The sequence below is a fragment of the Penicillium malachiteum genome, assembly GCF_028827825.1.
Source record: "Penicillium malachiteum strain IBT 17515 chromosome Unknown utg000002l:1.0-8849297.0:1.0-8852440.0, whole genome shotgun sequence".
Taxonomy (NCBI): domain Eukaryota; kingdom Fungi; phylum Ascomycota; class Eurotiomycetes; order Eurotiales; family Aspergillaceae; genus Penicillium; species Penicillium malachiteum.
The window spans coordinates 5,068,369-5,088,491 of NW_026643095.1; the positions used below are offsets into that span (position 1 = coordinate 5,068,369).

Genomic DNA, 20,123 nt, shown 5'->3' on the forward strand with positions numbered 1-20,123 from the left:
TGTTTAGTGAAATTAATTTGTTCAAAGGCGAGCTGAAACGGGCTTCATTGAAGATTGATGACACCATGGTAAAATGACATCTTCCGCATTGAATATTGCAGGTCAATCAAGTAGAGGATAATGAAGTACAGTGATTCAAAGATGAAAACGATGAATTAGATGAGAAAGCAAAGGTGCCTCTATCTGACAAAAGGGGATATCATAATAGTACAAAAAAGAGCAGAATAAGATATTGTTAGAACCAACCAGATCTGCTGCTCGTTACATAGAAAGAAAATCTCATCAGGGCAGACAAATTCATCATGTCTGCCCGGAATCCATAGCACTAATGTTACACGGATTTAGATTCATGGTCATAAAACAAGTATTAGGGAATTTCATGCCCAGGTGTCGCAGCTCGTCGACCCCATCCACTGAAGAACCCACCACCACCGGTATTACCTGCAGGTCTCATAGGCTCAGTTGAGGCCTTGCCAATGCTGTTTCGGTTCGAGGTGTGGGCAATGAACGAATGGCGATTCTCTGGCTTCAAGGCAGATTGGGAGGCTGGCGCACTGATCATCCTACGCAAAGAGTCCAGTTTGCCCTTGACTTCCTCGAGTTCTTGCTTGGCCACGGCTTCGGCAGTTTTGGAGGCGACCAGTTCCAGAAGGAGCGATTCCTCGGCAGCTGGCTTGCTTTCATTTGAGGTGACACTCTGCAGAGCCAGACTGCTAGTACGCTTGTTGTATGAGCCGGTTTTCTGGGAGTTACTGCGGGCCAGTTTGAATTCGCGGAGTCCTCGGGGAGAGCCACCAGTGTCCGACGCCGGGGAGCCAACATCTGGTGGAGTCTTTGGTTCCAGGGCACTGGTCTTGAGGGATCGAAGCTCCTGGTTCAGGCGTTCGAGGCGCTGGCGATCGCGGTACCCATCTTGGATTCGTCCACGGGCTTCACGTAGTTGATCTTTCAGGGATGTGTTGGACTTCTCGAGGTCATCCATTCGACGCGAAAGGTCCATGCATCGGCTGGCTTCGATCTCATGCATTTCCTTCCATCGCTTCATGTCATCCTGCAGTTGGTGTTTTGTCTGGGGAATAGACGCGTGTTTCGGCTCGTTTGACGCGTAGCGCGCTTCGGCTTTAGCAACAAGTTCGGTCAGCTGCATTTCAGCGGGAAGTTGCTGAAGATGAGCGAGCATCTCCTTGGCAAGTGTTTGGTCCTCCTCGCGTTCCTCGCGTTCCTGTTGTAGTTCTAGGCTCAATTCCGCATGCTGGCGCTGCAGGTCGCTCAGCGCTATTAGCAGATCTTCAATCTGGGTGTGGAGATCGCGGTCCTTCTGACAGACGGACATGCTTGACTTGATACGCGACTTATGACTATCTGCATGAGCCCCAGTCGAAAGCTCAGTTGCAGCTGTGCTTGCATCAGACGCGCTTTCAACCGAGTTGAGGGTCGGTGTGAGGCTTTGTTTTGAAGTTGAACGGCGAACGGTGCTGATTGGACGCGACGGACTTGGATTTGGGTTCAAAGACTTCATGGAATTGTGATTGTTAGATCCCGCCCATAGGCGCCCGAGGAATCGAGATGCTGCTGCCTGCATCTGCGGGAATGAGATTCCAGTGGGGACGCCTTGAGACTGGTTGTAGCTGGACTCTAGCGTTTGAAGGCTTTCTTTGGTGACAAGTGAAGTAAGGGAGACAAAGTCATTGACCAGGTCATCAGCGTTAAAAGCATATCTGGAAATTCCCGATTAGATCACTGCCACATGCAAATATTGATCGGAAGAAAGGTAAAACTTACGTGTCCCACAAACTTCGCGACAAAAGCAACTGCATCACATCCTCAAACTCAGAACAAGCTAAGATCCTTTTCTCATTTCTTTGCATTAGAGATAAAGCCACTCGCATCAAGGTTTCACATGCACCCTCAAGAAAGATGACATCATAAATTCGCAGAAGCATTGGAAGAGGACAAGCAACCGCGAAAAATGACAAAAACCACTGGGATACATAAACAGGTTCGACATTAAGCGACTCCAGGTGCTCAAACAATACCGGTCGGTGTCGTGCCAACAGATTCTGGAATTGATAAACATGCAGATGAAGACCCGATAGATCTGGCAGGTAGCACTGTCGAAGGTTGTAGTGGTCCATCAAGCGAACAAGCACACAAAATGCCTCTGCATCAGACATGTGCATCAGCAAGGGCCCAACTACAAACCCAAGACCTTGACAATAGCCAATCTTTGCATCATACAGACTGAAGCATCTCAACACCCGGGCTAACATCTGCTGGCCCTCGCCATTGGGATCACGGAACATCTCCACATTGGGAAAGCTGCGGCCGATATCCTTTCCAATCAAACCATCATACGGGCTGCTCTCTCCTGAGAGTCGTTGGAACTCACTCAATAAACCGGGATCCCGAGCACCAGCCAAACTGGGCCAGACCACTCCTCTCAGAGGGGGAGGTACACCGCCTTGTATCTTGTTGGAGGTTAAAGTTGGGAGCCGCTGGGCTGTCCGCGGGTAATCTGCCACAAGAGCAGCCCAGAACTCTAACTCGGTCATCGGCGGTGGGGGGGTTTTGTGAGTAGCGCAATTCTGCGCGGGCCGGGTCTCTGATCAATCGTTTAATTTGGTGGAGTGACTGCGAACGCGATTGTCGATGATGCAGCTGAATTTTGGGCGTTTTGGCCAATCCTGCCTTGGGGTCTGTTGCCAAAGCATTGTTTTCTTGTTCCAATCGGGCGAGGAGGAGTGCGGTAGACTATCAATCGAAGAAAAAAAACATCAGCATTGACTGTTATGGGGAGTATCTGCGACAAGATAAGCAAACTCACATCATCTGAGCCCTGCCCTCGTGGTTCTTGTTCCTCTGTTTTATCTAGATTCTCCCAATTCACATCGTGCTCTACATCGTCGTCGATCGGTCTCGGCTCTGCCGAGGTCGGGAATTGGGGTTCGTCGGTGGGGAGGGTTGGTGTTTTTGCCGCGTCACGGAGGGGCATTGGTCCAAAAGAATCGGCTGTATTTCGCGTGATTTCAACCTCGCGGATTTTCTCCACGGGGGTTTGGGGAATATCGAGATTTCGCCAGTCTGGTTGTGTATGTTCGGAATTGGATTGAATGTCGGACAAGGAGACCGTCACCATGGAGTCGTGATTTGGGGCATGTCCGTTAGGTGAGGCGGGTTCGGAACTCGACATGACGACGCGATCGAGGGTGGGAGGTTGGGTGTAGGAAGTAATATGTCAATGAAATCGCGATGGTTGATCTCTTAGATACTGCCGGCTGACAAGTGGGTAACGGAGGTGATATGCAAGACCAGCTTCATTTCTGTTGAAGCATTAGGAGAGTGCGCGAAGAGTGGAGACAAAAGAAACAATACCTCTAGGTGACCCAGCACCCTTCTAGACGATATGTACAAGAAATAAAAGTGGGAGGTTAAGACAAGAAAAAAAGGGAGGTTCAGGAGGTGGGAAGTAAACTATTTCGCTAGCCTCTCCCTTTTAGTGTTCAGTGGTTCCCCAAAGTCTCGCCCCGTCGATCCCATACACCGACTGTTGCATCTCCCCCCCCCCCTACTCCAGATTCTCCCCTTTGGTCTTTTAGGCTATTTCTCCGTATTATTTATTGATAATGTATCATGATTTCTCACTGATGATGTTTTCCCCCCTTCTTCGCGTTCATGCCTCTACCATGGATCTCTTCCATCTCTTCCACCGATCCGTGGATCATTAGATTCATGGGCCCACACTTATAAGGGGGAGTAGAGAACGCAGTACGTAGTACATTATGTACCCTAATTGATCCTGAAATCTCAAGCATAGACCTCCTGTCATTTCAAAGTTTTTTATCTTTTGGTCACAGCTTGTTCCTAATAGAGTAATCTTTCCCCCTTTCTACCTTGGCATGAGAAAAAAATCCGAATGGACAAGAAACCCCGAGTCCTGCATAGTCCTGCAGGGGAAAGAAGGGGAATAACACCGATATGAAAGGAGTACATTCAGTATCAGGTTGATCATTTCATTACAAAACCTTGGAATTTCACTCCAGTGTGGTAATCTGCTGAGAATATCTGGTATGATTGGTGCACAGTTTCAGAATCAGACATGTAATGACATCTCCTGGCCCCTGTTGTTTCATCATACATTTGCATGAAGTTCATCCGAAGTACGAGGTTTAGGTGGCCACAGTGCATCAACTGAGGTCATCGAGGGGCTGGAATCAGTTCAAAGTCAACTCCCCGCCACATACGGAGTATGAATTCTATCCTCCCTCTATCGAGTGACTTTGTCTGGGGGGCTATAATGGCCACATGCACATGCATGCAGTTCACTGATCGCTGAAGGCTGGAGTGTGTTGTCTGCCACATATTCATTGCTCCGGGACTAATGAGACTGGTTCTTTCAATAACCAGGAGGTTGGTGCTTAAGCACACTTTTCAAAGCCCTGCAGTACCTAGGTAGAAATGATCATGAATTGCAAATTGCAAATTATAAAAATCTTTCTATCGCAGAAATCGGTGGCGCCCCAGTTTCTTATCGCCAAGTGGGGGTATGTGCCTCACTCCCCAGGCTCCCGCCTCTGTCGATCCTGTTCAGTTGAACCCTCAGGCTGTAAGGATCAGGCACCTTGGGGGCGGGGGATCTTCCCTTATCTCAAAATGCAATTCAGTGCGTCCTAGTTAACTTGAAGTGGCGTTGAGATTGGGAGTCCATAGTACCATTCAAGTTGCGATACTTATTATACCTACCTATATGTGTCCTGGTGTCTTACCGAACAAACTGTGAATGCTAGCTATATTTTTGAAGAGCAGACCTCGAGCGTTTCAAGAAAAGGTATTCAAATGCTTCAAAAATTCGAACTGGTTAATCTATAAGTTGAGCACCAACACGTGGAGAAGGCTTGAAAATCAGGTGATCGATTAATTGATGATAGTTGAACTCATAACATAATTAAATGTTGAAGGTATCATTGACTCAACTGAACTCACCTGGCAAGGACATCATATCATGATACTAGAATCGAGAATGAACACTCTAGGGCTATGAGTATCTAATTAGCTGATAACAGCCTGGCTATCTGACAAATAAACCTTTGAAATTTGCTCTTCAATGGGATGTGGATAGACCCATTGCCCTGAGCACCATATCTCATTCAGTTTCTCAGCACCACTTCAATTCAACCTTTGAAGTAAGTTCCTTTGAACTTCAAACGTTTTTACTGAACGGGTGGCTATCTTGACCCGATTTATGTTTTAAATCCATTATTATTTAGCTGATCCATGTGTGAGGTAACAGTATCAAACCTTTCAAATTTCAATAACGAAATTGCACTGAGCATATACTTAGTAGACCCGCTGCACACATGTCGTGATCTATGGATGCACCTCGCGCTGACACATGAACTATTCCAAGCCCTAATCCGAAGCTAATATCCTTTATTCAGACTCACGCTGGATGATCAAGTGGTAATAAAGCAGTATAGTAGCCTTGGAATCTATGGATATAGAACAAGAAAGCAGAATTTTGATCAGAAAGGTAAGGTAGTTCTAATAATAGTACTTAAGTCGACGCGCTTTCTCTTTTCCCCACATCCACGTGACATTGTTCGTTTGTTTAGAAAATACCTAATTCGGAATCCCGTACAAGGCGGTGAGTGAACTGCAGGTCTTTGAGCATTATTATAACTCACCGCCCACGTTTTGGGCAGGCGCGTTTCATCAAGAAAAACAACATTCCCCCTCTTCCTCCTCATCTCTTTTCCAGCTCTGAGTATGCTGGGCTCTCTTCTCGACGTCTAGAGCTCATCTGTATCTACACTAACATAGCTGACCACGCCACCCTTCGACACTACGCCTGAGGGCGAGTACACCTTCCTTTTTCAACTTTGCCAAAGAATCTTTCATCATGAGCGACATCATGGATGACTCCATCTTCAACATCGAGAGCGATGAAGGTGGCTCCGACTTTGCGCCAGAGCCTGCGCCGGCAAGTGCTCTGACATGTGATCAAAGTATCAAACAATTCAAGCTAATTGTCAACCATGCGACAGAAACCAAAGGCAAAGGCGGCTCCCAAAAAGGCCCCTGCTGCTAAAGCTGCTCCTAAGAAGACCCAGACAACACTCAAGACGAAGCCTGCTGCGAAGCCAAAGCCTGCTCCCAAGAAGAAGGCTAAGGCTGACAGTGAGGATGAACAGTCCGACATACAAATTTCAGACGATGATTCAATACTCTCCCACACTCCACCCAAGGCCAAGAAAGGTGCTGCAGCTAAGCGCGCGCCTTCCAAGCCCCTAGCCGATGTCGAGAACGAGTCTTACGGAGATGCTTCCTCTGATGCCAAGAACGGCGACGCGTCACAGAGGTACCAGAAAGTGAGTGACTATTCATGAAACAGACTCTGCCCGCGTCTTATACATTCCATTTGTGTACTGTTTAACATGGTGGGAAAGAATTCTGGTTGCTAACCTGTATTTCTTGTGTTAGCTATCCCAACTTGAGCACATCCTCAAGCGTCCTGATACATACATAGGATCGGTCGAAGCCACCCAGCAGCTGATGTGGGTTTACAACTCCGAGACGGAATTGATGGAATCTCGCAACGTTACCTATGTCCCTGGTCTCTACAAAATTTTTGACGAGATCATGGTCAATGCCGCCGATAACAAGCACAATGACAGCAGCATGGATGAGATTCGTGTGACAATCGACCGCGAACAAGGTGAAATCAGTGTCTGGAACAACGGTCGTGGTATTCCCATTGAGATGCATGCCAAGGAGGGCATATATGTCCCAGAGCTGATTTTCGGTCATTTGCTCACATCTTCCAACTATGATGATACTGAGCAGAAGGTCACCGGTGGTCGTAACGGTTATGGTGCCAAACTCTGTAACGTTTTCTCAACTGAGTTCTCTTTGGAGACTCAGGATACGCGCCAAAAGAAGAAATACAAGCAGACCTGGACAGACAACATGAGCAAAATGGGCAAGGCCAAGATCACGGATGCATCCAAAGGAAGTGATTATACCAAGGTCACCTTCAAGCCCGACTTCTCCAAATTTGGCATGGAGGGAATTGACGACGACTTTGAGGCCTTGGTGAAACGTCGTGTTTATGATTTGGCTGGAACAGCTAAGGTTGCTGTTAAGTTGAATGGCACGCGCGTCGCCATCCGAAACTTCAAGCAATACATGCAAATGTACACGAAGGCGATTCGCAAGGAGCGCGGCGATGATGGCCCTGCGGCGAAGGATGAGATTCTCACATGCAGCCCCGACCCCCGATGGGAGATTGGTTTTGCTGTTTCCGACGGGGCTTTCCAGCAGGTCTCCTTTGTTAATACGATTGCCACTACTTCTGGTGGATCTCATGTCAATTACATCGCGGACCAGATTTGCAACCGCTTGTCAGATCAACTCAAGAAGAGGAATAAGGCCGGTGCGCAGCTTAAGACTGCTCAAATTCGGAACCACATCTTCATTTTTGTGAATTCCCAGATTGTCAACCCGGCCTTTACCTCTCAGACTAAGGAGCAATTGACCACTAAGCCAAGCCAGTTTGGCAGCAAGTGTGTCCTTGATGAGGCCTTCCTAAAAAAGGTTCTTAATACTGAAGTCATGTCTAACATCATGCACTTCGCCGAACAAAAGGCGGACCAAATTCTGAAGAAGGGTGATACTGGCCGTCGCTCTCGAATGAACAATGCTAAGCTGGTGGAAGCTAACAAAGCTGGTACCAAAGATGGTCACCACTGTACCTTGATCCTGACAGAAGGTGACTCTGCCAAGGGTTTGGCTATGGCTGGACGTGCAGTTGTTGGACCCGATCTTTTTGGTGTCTTCCCTCTCCGTGGAAAGCTGCTCAATGTTCGCGATGCGACTTTTGACCAGATCTCGAAGAACGTGGAAATCCAAAATATCAAAACTTTCATTGGATTGCAACACAAAAAGGAGTACACAGAGACCAAGGGTCTGCGCTATGGTCACCTCATGATCATGACTGATCAAGATCACGATGGTAGTCACATCAAGGGTCTGCTCATCAACTTTCTTCAAGCACAATTTCCCAGTCTACTTAAGATTCCCGAGTTCCTTATTGAGTTCATTACTCCTATCATCAAGGTCTGGAAGGGTGATCCAAAGAACCCCTCAAAATCTCGCTCTTTCTTCACCATGCCCGAATACGAAAACTGGCTGGAGGAGCACAAAGGCGAACGTGGCTGGGATCATAAGTACTACAAGGGTCTGGGAACTAGCTCCACTGAGGACGCCCAGGTCTATTTCCGCGATCTGGACCGCCACTTGAAAGAGTTCCACACCATGCAGGATCACGAGGCAGCGCTCATTGATTTAGCATTCTCGAAAAAGAAAGCCGATGAGCGGAAGGAGTGGCTGCGTCAGTTCAAGCCCGGTACATACCTGGATCATTCCTCGGCCAAAATCTCGTACACCGATTTCATCAACAAGGAGCTCATTCTTTTCAGTATGGCTGATAACATGCGTTCAATCCCCTCCGTTATCGATGGTCTGAAGCCAGGTCAGCGCAAGGTGCTGTATGCCTGCTTCCGCCGTAATTTGAAGAAAGATATGAAGGTTGTGGAACTGGCAGGTCTTGTTTCCGGAATGACTGCCTACCAGCACGGTGAAACATCTCTGCAGCAAACTATTGTTGGTCTCGCACAAACATTTGTGGGATCGAACAACATCAACTGCCTCGAACCTAGTGGAAACTTCGGTAGTCGTCTTCAAGGTGGTAGCGATTGTGCTAGCGCTCGTTACATTTACACCCGCCTCTCACCCTTCGCGCGCAAGATTTTCCACCAAGCCGATGAACCTCTCTTGGTTTACAATGAAGATGATGGCAAAAAGATTGAACCAGAGATGTACATGCCCGTAGTGCCCTTGGTGCTTATCAACGGTGCTGACGGTATTGGAACTGGCTGGAGCTCCTCCATTCCAAACTACAACCCTGAGGATATCGTGCGAAACCTCAAAGCCCTGATGGATGGCCAAACCCCCGAACCGATGCAACCATGGTTCCGTGGCTTTACCGGTGAGGTTGTTTCTCTCGGTGGTGACAGATACAAATTCAGTGGAATCATCAAGGAGACTAGTAATAAGGAAGTCGAAATCACCGAACTGCCTATCCGTCAGTGGACCCAGGACTTCAAGGATAAACTTGAAGATATCATCAAGGCCGAGAAGACGCCTTCATTCATCAAGGATTACAGGGATTACAACACCCACAGCAAGGTTCATTTTGTCATTCAGCTTGATGAGAAGAACTTCAAGCTTTCTCCCTCTGAGACGCTGGAAGAGAAGTTCAAGATCACCAAGAGTATTGCAACCAGCAATCTGGTTGCATTCGATGCGGAAGGCCGTATCACCAAATATGCCAGTGTGGATGACATTCTGAAAGAATTCTTTACAATCCGCCTCAAATACTACGAACGGCGCAAGCAGCACCAGCTGGCAGAGCTTCAGCGGGAATTGGAAAAGCTGAGCAACCAGGCCCGCTTTATTCAAATGATCATCGACGGAAAACTGGTCATCTCCAAGAAGAAGAAGGCTGTACTGATCAGTGAATTGAAAGACAAGGGCTTCAAGCCTTTCCCGAAGGTGGCCGATGCCGCCAAGATGGGCGAGGATGAGCCAGTCGTTGAGGAGGGCGAAGATAGTGAAGACGCCGAAGTTGAGACATTGTCAAGTGCTTACGACTATTTGCTTGGCATGTCCATGTGGTCTCTTACTCAAGAGCGCGTTGAGAGACTTCGTCGCCAGATTGGCGACCGCGAAACTGAGATTGATGAGTTAATCAAACTTTCCAAGGAGGATATCTGGAGGAAAGATCTTGATGATTTCATCAATGAGTGGCGCTTCCAGCTGGAGGATGAGGAACGCCGTCAACGTAAGGCGCTGAGCGCTGGTCGTCGTGGCTCTTCCAAGCTTGCGACAGCCGTGGGCCGTGGAGCAGCTGGACGGAAGCGCAAGGCCGCAAAGGGCGATGACCCTGATGACGAAGACTTCGCGGCGCCAAAGGCAAAGAAGACTGCAGCTGCCAAGAAAAAAGAGGCGGCACCCAAGGCGCCCAAGACAAACAGTCTCGCCAATTTCCTCAACAAGTCGACTACACCCAAAAAGAATGCGATCTCAGGCGACGCGGCTGCTGATTCAGATGATGACTTTGACTTTGATATGGAAGTGCTTCCAAAGAAGAGTCAGCCTGTTTCCGATATCGATATCATTGATATAGATGACGAGCCTGAGGAAGTCGTCCCGAAGCCAAAGCCTGCTGCGAAGCGGGGAGCAAAGGCAAAGGCCAAGGTAGAGGACTCAGACGATGATTTCCTCGAGATTGCAAACGAAGCCCCCAAGACAACTACTCAATCTGGTCGTGCCCGCAAGCCTGTCAAGTATGCTGCCCCTAGCGACTCTGAAAGTGATAATGGGGATGATCTCCTTGGTGACGTGAGCCTGATGGTTAAGGGAATCGGTGGTGGAGATTCCGAATCACGACAGCTTTTCTCGCAGCGGTCTCGTGCTGGAAGTAGCGCAAGTGTGATTGCACCAACGAAGCAGTCCAAGATCAGCGATTTTGATCTCGATGAGACTGATTACAGCAAGCTCCTGCCTTCCAAGTCTCCTCGGCGCTCACTGCTAGTTAAGCCTAAGGAAGCGACCCGCATTGAAGACGAAAAAGAAGAAGCAGAGGAAGAGCAGGATGAAGACGAGGATGATGAGTCGCCTGTCAAGGCTGTTTCCAGGGCAAAGCCGGCCCCCAAGGCCAAGGCTGCTCCTAAGGCTACTGCCGCCAAAGCAGCTCCTAAGCCTGCCGCTACTGCTGCATCCAAGGCGCGTGGCCGTGCAAAGAAGGATGCTGTTCCGTCACCCGCTGCTAAGGCGTATGCCTCTAAGCACAAGAAGCCCGTAGATGATTATTTTGAGGATGATATCGATGCTATGGCGAACGACATCTTGGACTCTCCTGCAGGCAAGATGGATGTCGATGAGGATGATGACGATGAGGATGAGCCCATTGTTCGTCGTGCTGCGGCGCGACCTTCCCGTCGTACCGCCACGCAAGCAAAGAAGAGTTATGCCATTGAATCCGAAGACAGCGAAGAGGAGGATGAGGTCTCTGAAGATGATTTCGATGATGATGAAAGTGACTAGATCTGTCTTTGATGAGAGATCATGGCCTCTTGTTGTTTTTAATTTTCCCTTTCCCTTCCTTGTTCACGGTTGAATTTTGATTCATATAGTTTTTATTCTGGAGTGTTCTTCATTTCATATTTCGTTTCACTTATTTTCTTTTCATGGTGACAAGGCAGGCCCGACCATTGGGCCATTCGCGATTTGGAACTATCATTTTTGTATTTTCATTTTTCATGAATTGAGCTATTATAAATCTCCTTTTTGCTAGTAGTATCTTTTCTTTTACATCCTCATAGTCAAGAGAATAGTATTAGTTCATTCTAGAGAGTAGTATGTATATACCTCATATCTTACTCTTATGTGTACAAGAGCCCAAGTCATTGAGTGCCGGTGCTACTAATGCCAAGCATCGACAGCCCAATGTTCTACAAGGCTACAAGGGACTTTAATGTTCTACAGGAATACTGAACGACTTCAAAAGAAAATTTTCAATTTGGATAGTGGCGTAGCACATGGGAAAAGAACAACGCGAAAGAAAAAACGCCATCCTCCACATGAACCCATCTATCAATATCTGGCTACCCCGGTGCTAGCCCTAGAACAAAGCACAAAGAAAAAAAAAACAAGGCCCAAACTCCAACAAAGGCCGCCGGGGGAAACAAAAAACCACCGCACACAAACGCCAAAACACCAGGGGCGATCCCAAGAGAATGCATCCGCTGACCGTTCAAGTAGAGTGACGTCTCTTGAAAGACGCCTGCTCCAACTTGAAACTCCAGCCGAACGGAAGGACTCTCTCGGTCTCGCGAGGGCTCAGCAAAATTGCCTCGCACTCCCCATCGGTCTGTCGATTTAACTCGACCAGAGCCTCTGCAGCCTGTACCTCACTTTCGTACCGACTGAGACCGGATGGGCCCATGGTGGGGCGCTTCTTCTTGCGCTTCTTCCCCTGGTCTCCCTGACCCTCGCCCTGCGCCTGCGTTTTCTCGCGGCGGAGGCTTCGGCCACGAACGGGCTCCGAGTCTTCATCGTCGTCGTCGTCCATGTACTCGTCGTCGGTCTCTGGGGCCGACTTCTCATCGGATGATGAGCCGCCGGGAGATCCAAGAGCCGAGAGGACGCTAGGGATCGAACCCAAGGAATCATTGTCCGAAGGCGAATTGGTGAGGCGACGCAGTCGGGATTGCTCGACGAGTAAGCCTGGGTGACCAACCAGCTGGCTAGGCTGGGAGGTGTTTTGCTGAGACACTCTTGGCCTGTTGACTGCCGTGAAGGTGTTGCCCTTAGGGCTTGTTGGGGAGCCATGGTAAGACATACTCGCTTCATCCTCCGAGGCAACAGCGCTGGAAAGGCTCTGTGCATAGCTGCGTCGAGCCACCTTAGTGAGGCGCCGGCGGCGGGGAGTGCTCTCCTGTCTGTGACGGGCGCCCACAGCTTCGTTCAGGCCTGAAACGTTCCCTTCGTTGACTTGAATTTCGCTTCTAACTCCACTTGCTATGGCCGGTCTGGGGTTGGCGGTCATGCTTTGGTAGCTAGAAATGGGAGGAATGTTGCCATTCCCTTCCTGGAGCTCATACAGACGGTACAAGGCACTCATCTCAGCGGCACGGCGAATGATGGTTGGGTCAACGATGATAGAGCTTAGGCTGGTTTGGCCCCCGTTGGAAGGCTCAATGCACTGATCGGGGAAGTCGTTCCCAAAGACGGGAGTCAGAGCATAACGGATTTTCCAGCAGAAGGTTAAAGCTACAGCTCGAGCTACTCCATACGGCATCCAGTAACCTGATTATATTTGTTAGTAATGTCGATAAGGGAACCTTGCTTTGAGGTTGGGGATGAAGGGTACCTTGAGCAGCAAGCGAGCCGCCAGTGATACTGTGGCAGATATCACGAAGTCCCGCGCTGTTTGCAATAACACGTCCTGGAGCAGTCTATAATGAGCGTGTTAGAATGTTGTTCTATACATCCAAGTCTTATATAAAGTCGACTGACCTTTGTGTGACCGATACACTTGAACAAGTGGGTGGTGCGGACTAGGCCGATGTTGTAGTCCCACATAATCATCCACTCGGTGTCTTCGCCGGGGACCTTGAATGTGTATTGGAAAACTATGAAGGCATCAGTACGACCTTGATTTAGAGACATATGATCATTGGGTATACAAACCATTGAAGTAGTCGCGTCCAGTCTTCTCCTGGAAACTCTTCTTGTCGCTTTGGTAGGGGATGTTTCGAGGATAATGGTCGATATTGTTTGACGGGAAGATACTCCACTCACGATGGATCTGAGCAAGCTCTGGGGTTCGATCTTCGTTTGGAGGATATCGAACCTCTCCTCGGGTCCCACCTGCACGGAAGAGAGGCGCGTCCTTAGGTATGGCACCAGTTTTTGCTGGGCGTCTAGTAGGGGTCTGTAATTTTGGCATGATTACTCTGCGACGACGTTCAGGAAGTTGAGGTTTAGGATCCTCTTCAGGAAGTGGGTTGAGAAGATCCCGAATGGCTGCCATGGAACCAACTTCAGGAAGAGAACAGGTTGGAAGTGGCGGAATGGGTATTTGGAGAGTATGAGAGATGACAAGAGAAGCTGAAAGCTGATGGAGGAACAGAATGTTCTTGAGGAGAAACCGAGATGGTCGAGGAGGGAAAGAGGACGAGGAGAGTGGAGGGTGGAACAAAAGACGTTTTCCAGAACTCGCGTTTACCTAGAGCCCACGATTCAAAGCAAGACACAGGTTTGATATGAGCTCATCAACCACTCTTTGTCTCTCGCTAGGTTTGTTCCAGAAGACTCTGATAAGCAAGATCTGTTTGCTTGCTTGTGTACAATCGTGGCTGGTTCTAAGCCGCAAAGAAAACCAAAGACCGAAAAATTGGCGAGACAACGACTAAGCAAAGAACTCCTTCCAGTGGCTAGAGAATATTTTCCATGCGATAGCCTGGAGGCAAGCTGTGCTTCTATACTTGTCGTCTCCGGATCGGAATGGAGCGAATGACATGTACACACAACCCACCTACCAATCTTAGAGCATCACGAGGAGCTTTAAGTCGGACGAGTCCCCATGGCCCTGTTTGTCTCTCTCGAATCAATATGTTTCCCATGACGATCTTCGACTTTGGACCGACCGCTATGCAGTGTGCATGCTGTCATCAATTTCTCTGGATGGCCCCTGGAAAATGAAACATATGCATCTGGCGTACCCTCTTTTTTTCGAGGCTTCGTCTCACCGTTATAGATGTGGGTACCCAACACCTGGAAACCACTAGCAAGCCATTTTCTTCGCCATGTGGATATCCCCGCGGCGGTGATGTACCATGATCCATATGAGAAACACAGCCACTGGGGTTGAACTACGACTATCCTCCTGAGCATCTTGGTATGCATGCAAACAGATTATGGCGGTTGTCTGCGGCATAAGAGAAGCCAGATCAATGGGCAGTTCCCATTGCAAAAAAAAAAAGTCAAAAGGGGGAAGATTTCGCTCGAAATGATTCCATAAGGGTAGACAGCATAAAGCTCTAACGCCCGTTTCATTCCGAAGGTATGGAATGCGAGTCAGTCTCTCCTCAGAATGGGATACCAGGGAGGATGGGGGGAAAACCAAAGAGACCCCATGCCATTTTGGGCCTCGGCGCCAGTAGAAACCAATTCTAGGATACTGCAGTAACCGGAGATTTAGGATAGCTCATCCGAGCACCAATCAAAATGATGATTGCCTCATGGTGGCTCGATGAGACGGGCACCAAAGAGGTCTGAGACCTTCGGTTGGCTGCAGGGCCCCAATCCATTCCTTGTCAATCGGGGGACTGCATTTCTTGTTGGCGAGTCTTTCTGTGATTTCTAAAGGGAACAGTGCGGTGTACAGAGATAAACTTCTGACCAGATCAAAGATGCTCACCAGCGAGTGCAAGGGCCTTCTGAAGAAAACAACTTTCCTGTCCTCCCACATGAGAACAACACTATGCGAGCGCTTGGATGCGGAGTGAGAGTAAAAGCCAGCCCCTTTTCAGTATCTCAAACGGGAAACACGGGGATAAAACATCGCAAAGGTGTACACGTCCCCGTGTCTGATGGGATATAGAGACCGCTCTTTGATTATCCTGCATTTCAAGTGGATCAGTATCATGCAGTATTTTTATGAAAAACCAAAGAAGCTTCCATGCATGCTTCTGTGCAGGATCGATGCCTAGAGGAGAAAGAAGTCTGACATGTTAGTGGCTGTTCAACGCCCAATCCACTTTCTTTTTCTTCCCGCCGTTCCTGCTCCAAGGTTTGAAAGTTGTGTAATCCCAGCATGCCACACTGACCTTATTCTCTGGTTCCTTTTTCAATGGTCCGGTTATTGTACACGAGCATCTTATCTTGGTGGTTCTGGTGATTTTGGTGGTGCAATGAGAAGTCAAAACGAAGGGGGTGGTGGTTCCAAAGTTTGAACGACCATCTTATCAGCATGACGACTAAGCGGTGCTGAAGAGCATGAAGGAGGCTACACCGAGAGCACAAGATGGAACACCGCACGCATACTGAGTCAAATGAGTCAGTTTCGGTAATGTCATTAATGCCATATGTCGGAACTTACTGGAAAATGATCGTTTTGAATTCAATATTGGAAAAGGAATTTTCAATGTCCGGAGAGGCCCAATGGAGCTGAGACCTTCGGCCCAACCGTATAAGTCTGAGACTAGCGCTCCAAAGAAAAAGAGAAGTCAATATGATGTCTAAGACATAGCTTGGTAGCTATCCCTTTGACCGCTAAAGAGTCAAATAGCGGTAAAGCCGCGCGTGGTGGCTGTGTTCGTGAATGAATCTCTTGAGCTTCTAGAAAAAGGGGATCTCGGACTAGGTCTGAATTGGGATGTTGCTGTTTTGGCTCGAGCCTATATGATGCAGATCCTATTTGAGATGACGATGCCTCATATTTCTTTCTCAATTGGTGAAGATGGAGAAGAACAATTTCCAATGAGGCTTTTCTTTCAACGTGAGGCTCAAGTTTTTCATTATGGATCCTCAATAGATCAAGCATCAAACGACAATCACAACATTTGAGTGGGAATTCCAGATTTGGATACTGGGTTTACTCAAGAGATCCAGTAGCAGTCGACCAAATGGGATTCCTCAAAGGCTCTTGCATTATCAAAATCATCCAGCCCAGGAGTCCCCTGCAAACTTGTGGCTGCCAGTGGCAGCCATCGATGCATCTCGAACTCATCGATAGAACATTCAAAAATGTTTAGAACTTGAACCCTGATTAAGATGCATGTCTGGGGAGTCTACTCATATGCATAGTATGATTTACCAGGATATATGCTAGCATTTGAGTGGGCAGAGCTACTCGGCTACTAGCACATAGAAACTGCCCAGGTGAAAATCGAGAAAATAGCCCTATATTGTCATAAGACATGAAATTATTATAAACCTAATCTGATTTAAGACACCCCTTTCCTTTATAAAGTAGCCCAGATAGACCAACGAAATCCATCAATAACCTCAGACAGTACTATGTAATAAACATTTGAAGGAGACCAGATGTGCCGTAGTCCCAGCCCGATTCGCGATGCGGAGAATGGGGGAAGAAGCCTAAGCAGGCCAGGACGAAACGTAAAGGCGCGCGGGGGCCGCTTGTTCTGTTACTCATGGCGGGGGCATTGCAGAGCTTGTTACAGGGGACTCAAGGCAACAAATACCCAAGTGGGTCGAGGTCGAGGCTCCTGCGCTTTGGCATCTCGGGAATTGATGGTTGCCATGTTACGTCGGGTCCGTGTGGGGAACACAGCAGGAGATAGAGAAGTTCCAGGCTTTGAAGGATTTTATTCATTCTGTCTAGATGGATCCATGTCAGCTCTGGAGGTTTCTATGTCAACACAAATTTCCGGTTAGAATGAATGGTTTTTAGCTTCTTCATATATGGAAATGTCAATCTAATACATACTAAATATAATTCATTGTTTCTGGTGGGCGTGTATGAGTATCAAATTCAAATGTTGGAGACCACATAGCAGGAAGTTTTATATTGAATAAAGGGAAAAATGATAGGCCTTTTTTTCTATTGAAGTTTGTTATGGTGACAATGAAGCATGCATTCATGAAAGAATTGTACGATAATTGCATTAGAAAAATATGGACCCGAGAAGATAAACAGAAGGGTAAAGAATTTGAAGACTGCATTTGCAGGTAAAGGGAGAAGCAAAAAAAAGAAAAGGAAGAAAAGGGTTGAAAGGTGAAAGGTGAAAAGTGAAAGGGATCAAGAGAAACCGCTGGAAAACAGAAAATGATTCATCGTCCGAGCATTCCACGTAGTTTTTGTTTTGTCGTCAAGGCAAAGATCAATTGTCAGAGCCTCCCAGTATACACTCCAAAAATGAAAATGATGGACATGTTAAGAAACCCCACGCCGTTCTTTTGCTGTCAAACGGGTCAGTCGGGCAAAACCGGATTCAGGCTATGCCGAGACACTTGGTAATGGTTACAATGGAACCCAATGTCCTGGTAGATAATAGGTACGCATTTAAACCGCAATGAGAGGCTCCTGCTCCGCAGCCTCGGGGGCAGACTCAACGGACTCAACGACCTCAGCAACAGGCTCATCCTTGGGAGCTTCCGGGAAGTCCTCGGTCTTGATGGCGGGTTCTGCGACGGGTTCGGTCTTGATGACCGGTTCAGGGGTGGCCTCGGTCTTCACGGGATTGGGGATCTTAGCCATCTCAGGGGAGACGGAGCGACGGCCAATGTACTCTGAGGCCTTGCTGCTGTAGTCACCCACGTACTGCTTCATCAGACCGGTAGCGTGGGAGGTTCGCTCGCCAGCCAGGTCCTTCAGCTGGTTGGTCTGAGCGCTAATAATGTCCTGCAGATTCTGGATCTGCTCATCGATGATCTCGCGGTTGCTGATGTAGATAAGAGGACCAAAGTAGGCAGTAGTCACAGCGAGAACGGTCAAGCCCCAAACTGGAACGAAACGAATGAGCCAGTACCCAAGGAAGGCCGCGGTGAAAGCCTGGAAATGGTCAGTTTTCTTTTCTCATTGTGCACTAGTCTGACGAGTAAAACGTACAGCAACAGTGTGGATAACATTCTCGGCGAACAAGATACGTTGGAACTCGATGAGGATGAAGTCGAGCAGCTGGGAAACATCCTCGAGAATGGCCTCATGGGTTTCCTTGGGGATTGTGTAGTAACGGCGGGGACGGAATGAGCTAGCAAGACCCTGCTTCAAAACAAGTTGACCAGCAATCTCGGCGCAAGCAGTCACTGACTCTTATATTAGTTGCCTGATCTCTCTAAGCTAGGTCACGCGACCAACTCACCTCCCAACGACATGTACAAAAACTTAAAACCCCAGCGGAGGAGGGGCAGGTAACGGGCGGCGAAGATGAAACCAATGATACTGGCGTAGGAAAGAGCAGTTGCGCGAGGTTGTTCCCACTGTATATCAAACCACCTAGTTAGTACACAAAGCCCAGGAGACCTAGTAATTTCAGGTCAAATTGCGACAGAGTGTAACTTACGCTAAGAAGGCTGTAAAAAAGGGAGTGGTAGTCTATGTATAATTTTGAGTAAGCTTCAGCTTTGAGGGAAATGACTGCCTCGTATAGAGTGGTCTCGGTTCAAATACATACGGGTCAAAGGCTGGCCATTGTCGGCAGTGGTGGAAGGGGTAACGCGAGTCTTCTTCAGGTTGTTAAGCTCTCCAGCGGTCTTGTTGACCTCAGACTTAACATTGTCGACAACTGGGCCTAAACAAGGGGCAAAAAACTGCGCATTAGATGGATGCTCAAAAAAAATAACCTCCCCTGACACTCGAACTGCCATTTATTTACCCTTTGTCATAACATCACTGATACCTGAACCCGCAAGAGTTCCAGGTCAGACAGGTATTTCATATAGAAAGCTCGGAGTATAGGGGGGATGGGAGATATATACTGCAGAAAGAAATAATAGTCAGCAACTTGCTGCAGCAGTCGGAGGATCGGCTATCACAAGCAAAAGAAATTTTGAGTAACGGGGGGGACACCGCAAAGGGATTCATACCTTACTGCCCGTGTTAGGGTAGCTCACATCACCAGAATCAGCCATGGCGAGATAATCAAGAGGATCACAGAGAAGGAAAGATGAAAGATTTGAGGGGGTTTGAAAGTGGGAAGGAGGAGATAAGAGACCGATTTGTTTTGGTGTGATGCAACCACTGTCATGTGCGTGCGCCAAGGCTTTTTTGGCTGCCGAACACACTAAATGATGTCAACCTCCTTTTAATACTTCTACTTAAAATAATCTACTTAGAACACTTCTTCTATAGCAAGATTGAATTAAGCTTATGTTTTCGAAAATTCGGGGTTTCCTATTTATTGCCAAGGTGTCGTACCTTTTACATCCCCTTCCATTGGAATCTGACTTTCAACAGCTCCCTGACGGTCCCGCATCTCGGGCCTGGGACCAAAGGTACTCCTGCAGCTATCATTGGGCTACGCTTCAGTCGCAAGCTCGCTTGGATCCCTGTCTTGTGGGCCTGGATCAGTCGCTCGGATGTTCGCGGGACCGGGACCGATATTGTAGGCTTCCAGGTTCTTTTGGGACTGTACGGAATACAGGAGCTCGTATACTGTAGAACATGATATGATCGACCAGTTGATTTACGAGCTCTTTGGACTGATCACTATGTCTATTAATCCTTGGTTAGCTCTGATATCTAGCACTTCGCAGAAAATCAAACATCCCTTACTGTCTCATGGAGGTTCCAAATCGTGAATGATGAATTACAGTCCAAAGTGGTGCCATACACTATGAATCATGACCACATGTGGGCCATAGAATGTCCATAGAGAAACACACCATAGAGAGTATCCTGAATGGCTAAAGGATATGAATATTGGGGAGGGCTTGGATCTACATCTTAATCATTAAAAATTAGTCAAAATTGACGAACTAGTGAGACTAACAAAGAGTAGTAGACGGTATAGAAGATTATATCCCGGCAGTTCTAT

The 20,123-nt window shown here is 47.9% G+C and overlaps 4 protein-coding genes across 4 annotated transcripts; 1 reads left to right on the forward strand and 3 right to left on the reverse strand.

Annotated features, from left to right (window-relative positions):
* Positions 1–367: 367 nt before the first annotated feature.
* On the reverse strand, positions 368–3,190 carry N7483_004881 (putative GTPase activating protein (Evi5); the record flags this gene model as incomplete). The annotated part of the gene is made up of 4 exons (XM_057088318.1): positions 368–1,718; positions 1,783–2,602; positions 2,640–2,751; positions 2,825–3,190. The coding sequence occupies 4 exons, from the start codon at positions 3,188–3,190 to the stop codon at positions 368–370; spliced, it is 2,649 nt and encodes an 882-aa protein (XP_056948147.1).
* A 2,842-nt stretch (positions 3,191–6,032) lies between these two features.
* Positions 6,033–11,163, forward strand: N7483_004882 (DNA topoisomerase 2; the record flags this gene model as incomplete). Its single annotated transcript, XM_057088319.1, has 2 exons — positions 6,033–6,365; positions 6,478–11,163. 2 exons carry the CDS (start codon positions 6,033–6,035, stop codon positions 11,161–11,163), a joined length of 5,019 nt encoding a protein of 1,672 aa, XP_056948148.1.
* Positions 11,164–11,872: 709 nt separating this feature from the next.
* N7483_004883 (uncharacterized protein) lies at positions 11,873–13,654 on the reverse strand (the record flags this gene model as incomplete). Its single annotated transcript, XM_057088320.1, has 4 exons — positions 11,873–12,927; positions 12,992–13,076; positions 13,138–13,253; positions 13,312–13,654. 4 exons carry the CDS (start codon positions 13,652–13,654, stop codon positions 11,873–11,875), a joined length of 1,599 nt encoding a protein of 532 aa, XP_056948149.1.
* A 3,996-nt stretch (positions 13,655–17,650) lies between these two features.
* N7483_004884 (uncharacterized protein) lies at positions 17,651–19,218 on the reverse strand (the record flags this gene model as incomplete). The annotated part of the gene is made up of 6 exons (XM_057088321.1): positions 17,651–18,139; positions 18,197–18,393; positions 18,450–18,567; positions 18,651–18,682; positions 18,762–18,897; positions 19,174–19,218. 6 exons carry the CDS (start codon positions 19,216–19,218, stop codon positions 17,651–17,653), a joined length of 1,017 nt encoding a protein of 338 aa, XP_056948150.1.
* Between the last annotated feature and the right edge of the window lie 905 nt (positions 19,219–20,123).